Below are 16,055 nucleotides of genomic sequence, written 5' to 3'. Positions count from 1 at the left end.
CAGGTGATCAGAAGTGACTGGATCTCACCTAGAACCGGAAGAACCGGAGTAACCGGAGCGAGACGGCAGCACAGCCCCGCCCTCCCGGGACAAAGCGGGGGCAAGGGGTCAACCAAAGGAAGCGTCTGTACCCAACACACAAGCGCAGAGGCCGCCCCCCCTGGCACATGCCGGCAGCGCAGAGGCCGCCCCCCCTGGCACATGCCGGCAGCGCAGAGGCCGCCCCCCCTTGGCACATGCCGGCAGCGCAGAGGCCGCCCCCCCTTGGCACATGCCGGCAGCGCAGAGGCCGCCCCCCCTTGGCACATGCCGGCAGCGCAGAGGCCGCCCCCCCTTGGCACATGCCGGCAGCGCAGAGGCCGCCCCCCCTGGCACATGCCGGCATCACAGCCCCGCCCTCCGGGGACAAAGCGTGGGCAAGGGGTCAACCAAAGGAGGCGTCTGTACCTAACACACAAGCGCAGAGGCCGCCCCCCCCTTGGCACATGCCGGCAGCGCAGAGGCCGCCCCCCCCTTGGCACATGCCGGCAGCGCAGAGGCCGCCCCCCCCTTGGCACATGCCGGCAGCGCAGAGGCCGCCCCACCTTGGCACATGCCGGCAGCGCAGAGGCCGCCCCCCCTTGACACATGCCGGCAGCGCAGAGGCCGCCCCCCCTTGGCACATGCCGGCAGCGCAGAGGCCGCCCCCCCTTGGCACATGCCGGCAGCGCAGAGGCCGCCCCCCCTTGGCACATGCCGGCAGCGCAGAGGCCGCCCCCCCTTGGCACATGCCGGCAGCGCAGAGGCCGCCCCCCCTTGGCACATGCCGGCAGCGCAGAGGCCGCCCCCCCTTGGCACATGCCGGCAGCGCAGAGCCCGCCCCCCTTGGCACATGCCGGCAGCGCAGAGGCCGCCCCCCCTTGGCACATGCCGGCAGCGCAGAGCCCGCCCCCCCTTGGCACATGCCGGCAGCGCAGAGCCCGCCTCCCGGGCACCCGCCATGCCAGGATACTGTCCTCAGATTCTCACCAGGCACTCATATACTGCCCCAACACAGCAGCCACAAGGGAGGATGACACATGGCTGCTTTCTGTCAGTGAATATCACCCCACCTGCTCGGGATACCCGGAGCCTGGCACTTACTTGATGTAGTATCGAGCACCTTCGAAGGTGAACGCCTCCTCCCAGCCCGTGGGTAAGTCTGAAACAGAAGAAGAGGAGAACCTTAGAGCTGGTACAAGGGGCATGGCAAGGGGCAACAGGCGTGTGCCATCCGTGCCCACAACAAACACAGAGGGCGCCGTGCCCACAGAACCCCCCGCGTACCCACACGGGGGGCGCCGTGCCCACAGAACCCCCCCGCGTACCCACACGGGGGGCGCCGTGCCCACAGAACCCCCCCGCGTACCCACACGGGGGGCGCCGTGCCCACAGAAACCCCCCCGCGTACCCACACGGGGGGCGCCGTGCCCACAGAACCCCCCCGCGTACCCACACGGGGGGCGCCGTGCCCACAGAACCCCCCCCGCGTACCCACACGGGGGGCGCCGTGCCCACAGAACCCCCCCCGCGTACCCACACGGGGGGCGCCGTGCCCACAGAACCCCCCCGCGTACCCACACGGGGGGCGCCGTGCCCACAGAACCCCCCCGCATACCCACACGGGGGGCGCCGTGCCCACAGAACCCCCCCGCGTACCCACACGGGGGGCGCCGTGCCCACAGAACCCCCCCGCGTACCCACACGGGGGGCGCCGTGCCCACAGAACCCCCCCGCGTACCCACACGGGGGGCGCCGTGCCCACAGAACCCCCCCGCGTACCCAGACGCACAGGGCACTACAAGGCATTGGCAGCAGACGGGCACAGGACATCACAGGCCTGTAGCGCAGCCAGACAGACGTCTCCTGCAGAACATCGCACCACCACCATGTAAATATTTACACAGGTCTGCGGAGGATGGCACCGGGGTCTGCACTACATCACCGCAGCCACATACACAGCACATGGGGGCCCCGACAGTCACATACCCCCATATGTGCAGTGGGGGCACAGTATATATGGGGGGGCACAGTGTATGTGTAGTGGGGGTACAGTATATACGGGGGGCACAGTGTATGTGTAGTGGGGGGTACAGTATATACGGGGGGCACAGTGTATGTGTAGTGGGGGGTACAGTATATACGGGGGGCACAGTGTATGTGTAGTGGGGGGTACAGTATATACGGGGGGCACAGTGTATGTGTAGGGGGGGGTACAGTATATACAGGGGGCACAGTGTACGTGTAGGGGGGGGGTACAGTATATATGGGGGGCACAGTGTATGTGTAGCGGGGGTACAGTATATATGGGGGCACAGTGTATGTGTAGCGGGGGTACAGTATATACGGGGGGCACAGTGTATGTGTAGCGGGGGTACAGTATATATGGGGGGGCACAGTGTATGTGTAGTGGGGGTACAGTATATATGGGGGGGCACAGTGTATGTGCAGTGGGGGTACAGTATATACGGGGGGCACAGTGTATGTGTAGTGGGGGGTACAGTATATATATGGGGGGGCACAGTGTATGTGTAGTGGGGGTACAGTATATATGGGGGGGCACAGTGTACGTGTAGCGGGGGTACAGTATATACGGGGGGCACAGTGTATGTGTAGTGGGGGTACAGTATATACGGGGGGCACAGTGTATGTGCAGTGGGGGTACAGTATATACGGGGGGCACAGTGTATGTGCAGTGGGGGGTACAGTATATATGGGGGCACAGTGTATGTGTAGTGGGGGTACAGTATATATTGGGGGCACAGTGTATGTGTAGTGGGGGTACAGTATATATTGGGGGCACAGTGTATGTGTAGTGGGGGTACAGTATATACGGGGGGCACAGTGTATGTGTAGTGGGGGGTACAGTATATACGGGGGGCACAGTGTATGTGTAGTGGGGGGTACAGTATATACGGGGGGCACAGTGTATGTGTAGTGGGGGTACAGTATATATGGGGGGCACAGTGTATGTGTAGTGGGGGGTACAGTATATATGGGGGGCACAGTATGTGTAGTGGGGGGTACAGTATATATGGGGGGCACAGTATGTGTAGTGGGGGTACAGTATATACGGGGGGCACAGTGTATGTGTAGTGGGGGTACAGTATATATGGGGGGCACAGTGTATGTGTAGTGGGGGGTACAGTATATATGGGGGGCACAGTGTATGTGTAGTTGGGGGGCACAGTGTATGTGTAGTTGGGGGGCACAGTGTATGTGTAGTTGGGGGGCACAGTGTATATGGGGACAATGTAGTCGGGGTTACTGTGTAGTCGCAGCATACACGGGAGGAGGGGGGGGCACATGTGTAGTCGGGTCACGTACCTGGGCTCCTCCGGTGTCCTGTCAGCACGGTCTCGCCCGTTTCCGGGTGTAGCCAGGTTGTGCTCTTGGCTTCCTCGCTGTGGGGAGAGGAGACACATGGAGGTGAGCGGGTGTCAGGGCTGAGGCGGGTGTGTGACCCCCCGGAACCCCTCTTACTTGATAAAGAAGACGCGTCCGCCCGCCGTGATCCCGTAGCTCCAGGCCCAGGGTAAGGAGCTGACCCAGTCCGGGCTCGGATCCGCCGCCATGTCTGTCACCCGGGGGGCGCGCGCACGGAGGCTGCTGAGGCGGACGGGGGCGCGCCGCGCGAGCCCGCTCCACTGGCACTAGGCGGCCAATCACAGCGCGGCCAGGGGAGAGCGCGCACCGCGGCCCCGCCTACAGCTAGTGCCCGCCTTCCCGCTCAACTCATCCTGAGGTAACAGCAGCGGGAACTGAGAAACGGGCTGACAGGATGGCCCGAAACTCACCCGAATATCACCCGCTACTCATCCTGAGGTGAAAGCAGCGGGAACTGAGAAACGGGCTGACAGGATGGCCCGAAACTCACCCGAATATCACCCGCTACTCATCCTGAGGTGACAGGATGGCCCGAAACTCACCCGAATATCACCCGCTACTCATCCTGAGGTGACAGCAGCGGGAACTGAGAAACGGGCTGACAGGATGGCCCGAAATTCACCCGAATATCACCCGCTACTCATCCTGAGGTGACAGCAGCGGGAACTGAGAAACGGGCTGACAGGATGGCCCGAAACTCACCCGAATATCACCCGCTACTCATCCTGAGGTGACAGGATGGGCCGAAACTCACCCGAATATCACCCGCTACTCATCCTGAGGTGACGGGATGGCCCGAATATCACCCGCTACTCATCCTGAGGTGACAGGACGGCCCGAAACTCACCCGCATATCACCCGCTACTCATCCTGAGGTGACAGCAGCGGGAACTGAGAAACGGGCTGACAGGATGGCCCGAAACTCACCCGAATATCACCCGCTACTCATCCTGAGGTGACAGCAGCGGGAACTGAGAAACGGGCTGACAGGATGGCCCGAAACTCACCCGAATATCACCCGCTACTCATCCTGAGGTGACAGGATGGCCCGAAACTCACCCGCTAGTCATCCTGAGGGGACAGGATGGCCCGAATATCATCCGCTACTCATCCTGAGGGGACAGCAGCAAGAGCTGAGAAATGGGCTGACAGGATGGCCCAAAACTCACCCGAATATCACCCGCTACTCATCCTGAGGTGACAGGATGGCCCAAAACTCACCCGAATATCACCCGCTACTCATCCTGAGGTGACAGGATGGCCCAAAACTCACCCGAATGTCACCCGCTACTCATCCTGAGGGGACAGCAGCGGGAGCTGAGAAATGGGCTGACAGGATGGCCCGAATATCACCCGCTACTCATCCTGAGGTGACGGGATGGCCCGAATATCACCCGCTAGTCATCCTGAGGTGATAGGATGCCCCGAATATCACCCGCTACTTATCCTGAGGTAACAGGACCCGGAGCTGAGAAATGGGCTGACAGGATAGCCCGAATATCGCCCGCCACTCATCCTGAGGGGACAGTAGCGGGAGCTGAGGAAAGGGCTAACAGGATGGCTCGAAACTTGCCCAAATATCTCCTGGAACTCATCCTGAGGTGTCAGCAGCAGAAGATGATAAAAGAACTGACGGGATTGCCCGAAACTCAACTGGATGTCACTCGAAGCTCAACCTGCGGTGACAGGAGAAAGAGGTGAGGAAAGGACTGATGGGATGGCCCAAAAGTTACTCATCCGAATGTCCCCTGCAACTCATCCTGATGTGACAGCAGTGCTAGCCGAGGAAAGGGCTGACAGGAGGGCCCGAAACTCACCCAATTGTCACCCGCAACTCATCTTGTGGTGACAGGACATGAGGAAAGGGTTGACAGGATGGCCAGAAACTCACCCGAATGTCACCCTCTACTCACAGCAGCGCCAGCTGAGGAAAGAGCTGACAGGATGGCCAAAAACTCACCCAAGTATCACCCGCTACTCATCCTGAGGTGACAGGAGCAGTAGATGAGGAAAGGGCTGACCAGATGGCCTGAAACTTATCTGAATGTCATCCGCTTCTCATCCTGAGTAATACCCAAATATCACCACAGAATCACCTGCCTCTTATCATTCGATGACAGCAGCGGGATGACCTGCAACCCACATGAACATCACCCAAGTATCATCTGCAACTCACCTGAACAACACCCAAGAATTGCCCTAACAACACCCGCAACTCATCTTGTGCTGGAGATGACGAAGGAACTGACTGAATGATCTGAACTCAATTGATTATCAAGCGCACCTTATCCTGAGGTGACAAGAGTGGGAGCTGAGGAACAGGATGACCTGCAACTCGCCCTGAACAACACCTGCATCTCATTCTGAGGAAGGGGCTGAGGGGATGGCCGGAACGTCTCATGAGCAGCACCCACAACTCACCCAAACATCACCCACACAACACGCCAGTATCACCTGCACCCCAATTTCATCTGCAAAACGCCAAAATTTTACGTTGGCAACACCTGCAACTTGCTGGAATATAACCCAAACATCGCCTGTCAATTTTCTCAGCACCTGAATATTTGCTGAACGTTACGTGCAACTCACCCGAACAACGGCCAGATATTTCCTGGACATAACCCTGACGTTGTGCGAACAGCAGCAATAGATCACGTGTGTCGTTCCTGGTGATGACAGTCAGCAGATATACACAAGGATTACTCGTTTATCACCTGAACATCACAAAATCTTCTTCAAACAGGGAACCTGTCAGCAGAAAGTGGCCCTATAAAACACTAGCAGTATGTTGTCAAGCAGCTTTACAGCTTTCAGAGCAAGTTTCTTTCATAAATACCCAAAAAGAATTGGGAGTTTATCAAAAAGTATAAGTTTTTATTGATGTACAAATACAAGAACTTCTGAAAGATACTTCATATCACAATAAGTGGGACACTCGAAACACGGAGAAAGAAAGCCCCAGGTGGAATGGGCGACCACAAGACCAAAGTAGCCCAAAGTGCAGACACTTCTTAAATACTAGAAAGAACGTACAACGTCCCATGGAAAACTGGCACAGCCCTAAGTTCTCTGCCTGTGTTTAACCGGTTAAGGACCGGGCCCTTTCCTGTTTTTTTCATGTCCATTTTTCACTCCCCACCTTCAAAAATCTATAACTTTTTTATTTTTACACGTAAAGAGCTGTGCGAGGGCTTGTTTTCTGCATCACAAATTGCACTTCATAGGGATGGTATTAAATATTCCATGCCATGTACTCGGAAGCGGGAAAAAAAATTCAAATGCAATGAAAATGGTGAAAAAACGCATTTGTGCCATTTTCTTGTGGGCTTGGATATTACGGATTTCACTGAGCGCCCCAAATGACAGGTCTACTTTATTCTTTGGGTCTGTGCGATTACGGGGGATGACAAATTTGTATAGGTTTTATAATGTTTTCTTACATTTACAAAAATTAAAACCACCTGTACAAAAATTATTTTTTTTATTTTGCCAACTTCTGGCGCTAATAACTTTTTTATACTTTGGTGTACGGAGCTGTGGGTGGTGTAATTTTTTGCAAAATTTGATAATATTTTCAATGATATCATTTTTAGGACTGTACGACCTTTTGATCACTTTTTATAGATTTTTTTTATATTTTTCAAAATGGCAAAAAATTGCCATTTTCGACTTTGGGCGCTATTTTCCATTACGGGGTTAAACGCATTGAAAAACTGTTATTATATTTTGATAGATCGGGCATTTTCGGACGCGTCGATACCTAATGTGTTTATGATTTTTACTGTTTATTTATATTTATATCAGTTCTAGGGAAAGGGGGCGATTTGAAATTTTAGGTTTTTTATTATAATTTTTTTTTTAAACTTTTTTTTATTTTTATTTATACTATTTTTCAGACTCCCCAGGGTACTTTAACCCTAGGTTGTCTGATCGATCCTACCATATACTGCCATACTACAGTATGGCAGTACAGGCGGTCCCCTACTTAAGGACACCCGACTTACAGACAACCCATAGTTACAGACGGACCCCTCTGCCCACTGTGACCTCTGGTGAAGCTCTTTGGATGCTTTACTATAGTCCCAGACTGCAATGATCAGCTGTAAGATGTCTGTAATGAAGCTTTATTGATAATTCTTGGTCCAATTACACCAAAAATTTTGAAACTCCAATTGTCACTGGGGCAAAAGTCCTGTGTACTATGTGCAGGGGTCCTGTGTACTATGTGCAGGGGTCCTGTGTACTATGTGCAGGGGTCCTGTGTACTATGTGCAGGGGTCCTGTGTACTATGTGCAGGGGTCCTGTGTACTATGTGCAGGGTCCTGTGTACTATGTGCAGTGTACTATGTGCAGCGGTTGTGTACTATGTGCAGTGTCCTGTGTGCTATGTGCAGCGGGTGTGTACTATGTGCAGCGGGTGTGTACTATGTGCAGGGTGTGTACTATGTGCAGTTTTCCTGTGTACTATGTGCAGAGGGTGTGTGCTATGTGCAGGGGTCCTGTGTACTATGTGCAGTGTCCTGTGTGCTATGTGCAGCGGGTGTGTACTATGTGCAGGGTCCTGTGTACCAGGTGCAGGGGTCCTGTGTACCGGGTCCTGTGTACTATGTGCAGGGGTCCTGTGTACTATGTGCAGTGGTCCTGTGTACTATGTGCAGTGGTCCTGTGTACTATGTGCAGTGGTCCTGTGTACTATGTGCAGTGGTCCTGTGTACTATGTGCAGTGGTCCTGTGTGCTATGTGCAGTGGTCCTGTGTGCTATGTGCAGGTGTCCTGTGTGCTATGTGCAGGTGTCCTGTGTACTATGTGCAGGGGTCCTGTGTACTATGTGCAGGGGTCCTGTGTACTATGTGCAGGGGTCCTGTGTACTATTTGCAGTGTGCTATGTGCAGTGTGCTATGCGCAGGGGTCCTGTGTACTATGCGCAGGGGTCCTGTGTACTATGTGCAGGGTCCGGTGTACTATGTGCAGTGTCCTATGTACTATGTGCAGTGTCCTATGTGCAGTGTGTGCTATGTGCAGTGTGTGCTATGTGCAGTGTCCTGTGTGCTATGTGCAGTGTCCTGTGTACTATGTGCAGTGTGTACTGTGTGCAGTGTCCTGTGTGCTATGTGCAGGGTCCTGTGTGCTATGTGCAGGGTCCTGTGTGCTATGTGCAGGGTCCTGTGTGCTATGTGCAGTGTACTATGTGCAGCGGTTGTGTACTATGTGCAGTGTCCTGTGTGCTATGTGCAGGGGTCCTGTGTACTATGTGCAGGGTGTCCTGTGTACTATGTGCAGCGGGTGTGTACTATGTGCAGTGTCCTGTGTACTATGTGCAGTGTCCTGTGTACTATGTGCAGGGGTCCTGTGTACTATGTGCAGTGTCCTGTGTGCTATGTGCAGCGGGTGTGTACTATGTGCAGGGTCCTGTGTACCAGGTGCAGGGGTCCTGTGTACCAGGTGCAGGGGTCCTGTGTACTATGTGCAGGGGTCCTATGTACTATGTGCAGGGGTCCTGTGTGCTATGTGCAGGTGTCCTGTGTGCTATGTGCAGGTGTACTATGTGCAGGTGTCCTGTGTACTATGTGCAGGTGTCCTGTGTACTATGTGCAGGTGTCCTGTGTACTATGTGCAGGGGTCCTGTGTACTATGTGCAGGGGTCCTGTGTACTATGTGCAGGGGTCCTGTGTACTATGTGCAGGGGTCCTGTGTACTATGTGCAGGGGTCCTGTGTACTATGTGCAGGGGTCCTGTGTACTATGTGCAGGGGTCCTGTGTACTATTTGCAGTGTCCTGTGTACTATTTGCAGTGTCCTGTGTGCTATGTGCAGTGTGCTATGCGCAGGGGTCCTGTGTACTATGTGCAGGGTCCGGTGAACTATGTGCAGTGTCCTGTGTACTATGTGCAGTGTGTGCTATGTGCAGTGTGTGCAGTGTGCTATGTGCAGTGTGCTATGTGCAGTGTCCTGTGTGCTATGTGCAGTGTCCTGTGTGCTATGTGCAGTGTGTACTGTGTGCAGTGTCCTGTGTGCTATGTGCAGGGTCCTGTGTGCTATGTGCAGGGGTCCTGTGTACTATGTGCAGGGGTCCTGTGTACTATGTGCAGGGGTCCTGTGTACTATGTGCAGGGGTCCTGTGTACTATGTGCAGGGGTCCTGTGTACTATTTGCAGTGTCCTGTGTACTATTTGCAGTGTCCTGTGTGCTATGTGCAGTGTGCTATGCGCAGGGGTCCTGTGTACTATGTGCAGGGTCCGGTGTACTATGTGCAGTGTCCTGTGTACTATGTGCAGTGTGTGCTATGTGCAGTGTGTGCAGTGTGCTATGTGCAGTGTGCTATGTGCAGTGTCCTGTGTGCTATGTGCAGTGTCCTGTGTGCTATGTGCAGTGTGTACTGTGTGCAGTGTCCTGTGTGCTATGTGCAGGGTCCTGTGTGCTATGTGCAGGGTCCTGTGTGCTATGTGCAGGGTCCTGTGTGCTATGTGCAGGGTCCTGTGTGCTATGTGCAGTGTCCTGTGTGCTATGTGCAGTGTCCTGTGTACTATGTGCAGTGTCCTGTGTACTATGTGCAGTGTCCTGTGTGCTATGTGCAGGGTCCTGTGTGCTATGTGCAGGGTCCTGTGTGCTATGTGCAGGGTCCTGTGTGCTATGTGCAGTGTCCTGTGTACTATGTGCAGTGTCCTGTGTACTATGTGCAGTGTCCTGTGTACTATGTGCAGTGTCCTGTGTACTATGTGCAGTGTCCTGTGTACTATGTGCAGGGTCCTGTGTACTATGTGCAGGGTCCTGTGTACTATGTGCAATGTGTGCTATGTGCAGGGTGTGTAGTATGTGCAGTGTCCTGTGTAGTCTGTAGGGGGCACCAGATTCAGGATTTCTTTTGCCGGGTTCTTAAAGAAACCTACCACTTCTGAAGGTAGGTATGAGATGTAAACACCGGGCACATGTTCAGGGTGAGCTGGTGCCGGAGCTTACCTTAGCTAGTGTTATAGCTATATATATATATATATATATATATATATATATATATATATATATATAGCTATATCGCGGTTTAAACACATTTTGATTTCCAGCCCGGAGGTAGCTTTGGCGCGTGACGTCTCCGGCATTTCCTATGTAGGCGCACGCAGCGCCGAAGCCTCTTCTGCTCTAAAGTTTAAACAGTGTTAAAACCGCGATACAGCAGTTATTAACACTAACGAAACTAAGCCCCGGCACCAGCTCCCCCTCACCCTGCTCGGTACTTACTGCTTACCCCTGCCATTCTATCTGGTAGGTTTCCTTTAATGAATCTTGTCCCCTGCACTGCCCTGGCAGAGTGCGCCACTATTTTTTATTTTAGGTGCACCTTTCCCATGGGGCGTGCGACACATTTCTGTCAGACTTTGTATGATAAACGTGTTGCACGGTCCCACTGAGCACCGGACCCGATCCCTTTTGATTTTTTGTGACTTTTTGTCAAATTTCGCAGAAATGTCTCCAGTTACTGTGAAATGTTGCCGAGCGATCTCTAGAATTCAAGGGCAAAGGAAATGAAAACGAGTCGGATGTGACAAGACAAATGTTAGGTCCAGGCCCAATACACAAATCATGACGAAATGCCTCAGCCAAGGGAATTCTAAAACAAGAGATTCCGCAGCAGCTGTGCCTCGTGTTCCTGAATATGCAGAGTCCAGCATAGACTCATCAGACAGTGCTAGCGCCCAAGTACAGACTTGTAGAAAATCCTGTAAGGTGCGGTCACACAAGCCACCGGGAACTAGAAGCGGGTGTCTGCTTAGCAACTGCATAGAAACGCAGAAGTGATTGGGCAGAGGCCGTGGCTGTGCGCTAGTGCTGCGCCTGTACATGTGGTACCTGAGGCTGCACCTAAGGGAGGCCACGAAAAGGCTTATAGTGACCTAGTAGTAACCTAGAAACAGCCCTAGGAGTCATCCCCTAGAAACAGCCCTAGGAGTCATCCCCTAGAAACAGCCCTAGGAGTCATCCCCTAGAAACAGCCCTAGGAGTCATCCCCTAGAAACAGCCCTAGGAGTCATCCCCTAGAAACAGCCCTAGGAGTCATCCCCTAGAAACAGCCCTAGGAGTCATCCCCTAGAAACAGCCCTAGGAGTCATCCCCTAGAAACAGCCCTAGGAGTCATCCCCTAGAAACAGCCCTAGGAGTCATCCTTTGCCGTAAAGTTGGGGGGCAGTTTCCATCGGAACGCGTATGCCATTGGAGACCAGACCCTGGCGCTTGTATCGTTTAACCCCTTCAAGACGTGGCCATTTTGTAGCTTAAGGCCGCGGTCACATGTTCCGCTAGTAGTCCATTCATAACGCAACGCTAGCGCACAGGGGGCGGTCCTCGGCCCGAACACACACGCATTTGATCGATAGGCCAATCGCATGCGTTTCCCGAGGACCGCCCCCCTGACTGCTAGCGGGACATACGGCCTAAGGCCGGCAGCACACGTTCTGAACCCGTTTTTGGGCCGTTTTTAAGCAGTGCGTGCGTTTTTGTCAGTTTTTTCCTCAATTTTGATAATTGGATGCGTTTTTTTTAATGGACTGCTTAAAAACGGGTTTAAAAAGCCACGTGTGCCACCGGCCTGAGGTTGATGTCACGTGGCGTTTTGAACGCGTTTTTTGGCCCATGTTTAAGCAGCCCGTCAAAAAGCATTGCGCATGCGTTTTTTGAAAATGCTTCCATTTCTGACAGGTTTGACCAATTATCTAAATTCAAACTGGTCAAAAACGGATGCGTTTTTTAACACATGCCTTTTTTGACTGACTGCTTAAAAACGCACCACCCTGAGGCTCCGCCCCATTTCTTGGATTCTGACCTGCGTGGCTTTATATGGTTATTCATGTTACTCATCACAGCGATTCTACACACGTTGTGCTTCATTTTACTGGTAAATTTTGGCCGATAAGTTTTGTGTTTATTTAAAAAAAAAAAAACTTCTACTTTACATTTCCGTAATTATTTTCATGTCTGACAATTTATTTTGATGTCTCGCGGCTACAAATCAAATATCGATTTTCCGTAATTTCAGAATTGACTATTTTGGGGATAAATGATGGTTTTGAATGAAATTTTAAATATTTACAACCCCCCTTCCCCTATGTAACCAACCCATTATCAAATCAACCCCCTCAAACTATCAGAAACCGCTTTTAGGAAGATTGTTAACCCCTTGAGATTTTCATAGTAATTACATCAAAATGGAGGTGACATTTAGAATGGTCAAATTGTGTCGGTTATACGTTCATTTAGCCCTAAAATTTACACATTTCCAAAAGATAAAAAGGGAAAAACCCACCTGATAATTTGTTCTGCAATTTCTCCCGAGTGCAGAGACCCCCTACATGTGGCTGTTACTTCTCCCGAGTACAGAGACCCCCCACATTGACCGTTACTTCTCCTGAATGCAGAGACCCCCCCCCCTCCCACATGTGGCCATTACTTCTCCCGAGTACAGAGACCTCCCACATGTGGCCATTACTTCTCCTGAGTGCAGAGACCCCCCACATGTGGCCGTTACTTCTCCCGAATGCAGAGAACCCCCACATTGACCGTTACTTCTCCTGAATGCAGAGACCCCCCCCCCCACATGTGGCCATTACTTCTCCCGAGTACAGAGACCTCCCACATGTGGCCATTACTTCTCCTGAGTGCAGAGACCCCCCACATGTGGCCGTTACTTCTCCCGAATGCAGAGAACCCCCACATGTGGCCGTTACTTCTCCCGAGTGCAGAGACCCCCCCCCCACACACATGTGGCCGTTACTTCTCCCGAGTGCAGAGCCCCCCCCCCCACATGTGGCCATTACTTCTCCTGAGTACAGAGACCTCCCACATGTGGCCATTACTTCCCCCGAGTGCAGAGACCCCCCCCCCCACATGTGACCGTTACTTCTCCCGAGTGCAGAGACCCCCCACATGTGGCCGTTACTTCTCCCGAGTGCAGAGACCCCCCACATGTGGCCGTTACTTCTCCCGAGTACAGAGACCCCCCACATGTGGCCGTTACTTCTCCCGAGTGCAGAGACCCCCCACATGTGGCCGTTACTTCTCCCGAGTGCAGAGACCCCCCACATGTGGCCGTTACTTCTCCCGAGTGCAGAGACCCCCCACATGTGGCCTTTACTTCTCCCGAGTGCAGAGACCCCCCACATGTGGCCGTTACTTCTCCAGAGTACAGAGACCCCCCCCCACATGTGGCCGTTACTTCTCCCTATTGCAGAGACCTCCCACATGTGGCCGTTACTTCTCCCGAGTGCAGAGACCCCCCACATGTGGCCGTTACTTCTCCCGAGTGCAGAGACCCCCCCACATGTGGCCGTTACTTCGCCCGAGTGCAGAGACCCCCCCACATGTGGCCGTTACTTCGCCCGAGTGCAGAGACCCCCCACATGTGGCCGTTACTTCTCTCGAGTGCAGAGACCCCCCACATGTGGCCGCTACTTCTCCCGAGTGCAGAGACCCCCCACATGTGGCCATTACTTCTCCCGAGTGCAGAGACCCCCCACATGTGGCCGTTACTTCTCCCGAGGGCAGAGACCCCCCACATGTGACCATTACTTCTCCCGAGTGCAGAGACCTCCCACATGTGGCCGTTACTTCTCCCGAGTGCAGAGACCCCCCACATGTGGCCGTTACTTCTCCCGAGTGCAGAGACCCCCCACATGTGGCCGTTACTTCTCCCGAGTGCAGAGACCCCCCACATGTGGCCGTTACTTCTCCCGAGTGCAGAGACCCCCCACATGTGGCCGTTACTTCTCCCGAGTGCAGAGACCCCCCACATGTGGCCGTTACTTCTCCCGAGTGCAGAGACCTCCCACATGTGGCCGTTACTTCTCCCGAGTGCAGAGACCCCCCACATGTGACCGTTACTTCTCCCGAGTGCAGAGACCCCCCCCCCCACATGTGGCCGTTACTTCTCCCGAGTGCAGAGACCCCCCCACATGTGGCCGTTACTTCTCCCGAGTACAGAGACCCCCCACATGTGGCCGTTACTTCTCCCGAGTGCAGAGACCCCCCCCCACATGTGGCCGTTACTTCTCCCGAGTGCAGAGCCCCCCCCCACATGTGGCCGTTACTTCTCCCGAGTACAGAGACCCCCCACATGTGGCCGTTACTTCTCCCGAGTGCAGAGACCCCCCACATGTGGCCGTTACTTCTCCCGAGTGCAGAGACCCTCCACATGTGACCGTTACTTCTCCCGAGTGCAGAGACCCCCCCCCCCACATGTGGCCGTTACTTCTCCCGAGTGCAGAGACCCCCCCACATGTGGCCGTTACTTCTCCCGAGTACAGAGACCCCCCACATGTGGCCGTTACTTCTCCCGAGTGCAGAGACCCCCCCCCACATGTGGCCGTTACTTCTCCCGAGTGCAGAGCCCCCCCCCACATGTGGCCGTTACTTCTCCCGAGTACAGAGACCCCCCACATGTGGCCGTTACTTCTCCCGAGTGCAGAGACCCCCCACATGTGGCCGTTACTTCTCCCGAGTGCAGAGACCCTCCACATGTGGCTGTTACTTCTCCCGAGTGCAGAGACCCCCCACATGTGGCCGTTACTTCTCCCGAGTGCAGAGACCCCCCACATGTGGCCGTTACTTCTCCCGAGTGCAGAGACCCCCCACATGTGGCCGTTACTTCTCCCGAGTACAGAGACCCCCCACATGTGGCCGTTACTTCTCCCGAGTGCAGAGACCCCCCCCTCCCACATGTGGCCGTTACTTCTCCCGAGTGCAGAGACCCCCCCCCCCCCACATGTGGCCGTTACTTCTCCCGAGTGCAGAGACCCCCCACATGTGGCCGTTACTTCTCCCGAGTGCAGAGACCCCCCACATGTGGCCGTTACTTCTCCCGAGTGCAGAGACCCCCCACATGTGGCCGTTACTTCTCCCGAGTGCAGAGACCCCCCACATGTGGCCGTTACTTCTCCCGAGTGCAGAGACCCCCCACATGTGGCCGTTACTTCTCCCGAGTGCAGAGACCCCCCCCCCTACATGTGGCTGTTACTTCTCCCGAGTGCAGAGCCCCCCCCCCACATGTGGCCGTTATTTCTCCCGAGTGCAGAAACCCCCCACATGTGGCCGTTACTTCTCCCGAGTGCAGAGACCCCCCACATGTGTCGGTTACTTCTCCCGAGTGCAGAGACCCCCCACATGTGCCCGTTACTTCTCCCGAGTGCAGAGACCCCCCACATGTGGCCGTTACTTCTCCCGAGTGCAGAGACCCCCCACATGTGGCCGTTACTTCTCCCGAGTGCAGAGACCCCCCCCCCCACATGTGGCCGTTACTTCTCCCGAGTGCAGAGACCCCCCCCCCACATGTGGCCGTTACTTCTCCCGAGTGCAGAGACCCCCCCCCCCACATGTGGCCGTTACTTCTCCCGAGTGCAGAGACCCCCCACATGTGGCCGTTACTTCTTCCCAGTGCAGAGACCCCCCCCCCACATGTGGCCGTTACTTCTCCCGAGTGCAGAGACCCCCCACATGTGGCCGTTACTTCTCCCGAGTGCAGAGACCCCCCCCCCTACATGTGGCTGTTACTTCTCCCGAGTGCAGAGCCCCCCCCCCCACATGTGGCCGTTATTTCTCCCGAGTGCAGAAATCCCCCACATGTGGCCGTTACTTCTCCCGAGTGCAGAGACCCCCCACATGTGACCGTT

At 54.6% G+C, this 16,055-nt stretch overlaps 1 protein-coding gene across 1 annotated transcript; it reads right to left on the bottom strand.

The window, feature by feature from the left end:
- Positions 1-1,047: 1,047 nt before the first annotated feature.
- On the bottom strand, positions 1,048-3,677 carry PLEKHA5 (pleckstrin homology domain containing A5). Its single transcript, XM_072132323.1, has 3 exons — positions 3,502-3,677; positions 3,346-3,422; positions 1,048-1,180 (listed from the first exon to the last, which is right to left on the bottom strand). The coding sequence occupies exons 1-3, from the start codon at positions 3,591-3,593 to the stop codon at positions 1,119-1,121; spliced, it is 231 nt and encodes a 76-aa protein (XP_071988424.1). The 5' UTR covers positions 3,594-3,677; the 3' UTR covers positions 1,048-1,118.
- Positions 3,678-16,055: the final 12,378 nt, after the last annotated feature.

This window comes from Engystomops pustulosus, unplaced genomic scaffold, assembly GCF_040894005.1.
Source record: "Engystomops pustulosus unplaced genomic scaffold, aEngPut4.maternal MAT_SCAFFOLD_387, whole genome shotgun sequence".
Taxonomy (NCBI): Eukaryota; Metazoa; Chordata; class Amphibia; order Anura; family Leptodactylidae; genus Engystomops; species Engystomops pustulosus.
This window is presented reverse-complemented; position numbering and strand designations above follow the sequence as displayed.

Bases quoted from the DNA above. Each gene is read 5' to 3' on its own strand.
- PLEKHA5 (XM_072132323.1), bottom strand. From the start codon at position 3,593: ATGGCGGCGGATCCGAGCCCGGACTGGGTCAGCTCCTTACCCTGGGCC. The intron at 3,423-3,501 runs GTAAGAGGGGTT...CTCTCCCCACAG, and splicing joins GGACGCGTCTTCTTTATCAA to CGAGGAAGCCAAGAGCACAA. The intron at 1,181-3,345 runs GTACGTGACCCG...CTTCTGTTTCAG, and splicing joins AGGACACCGGAGGAGCCCAG to ACTTACCCACGGGCTGGGAG.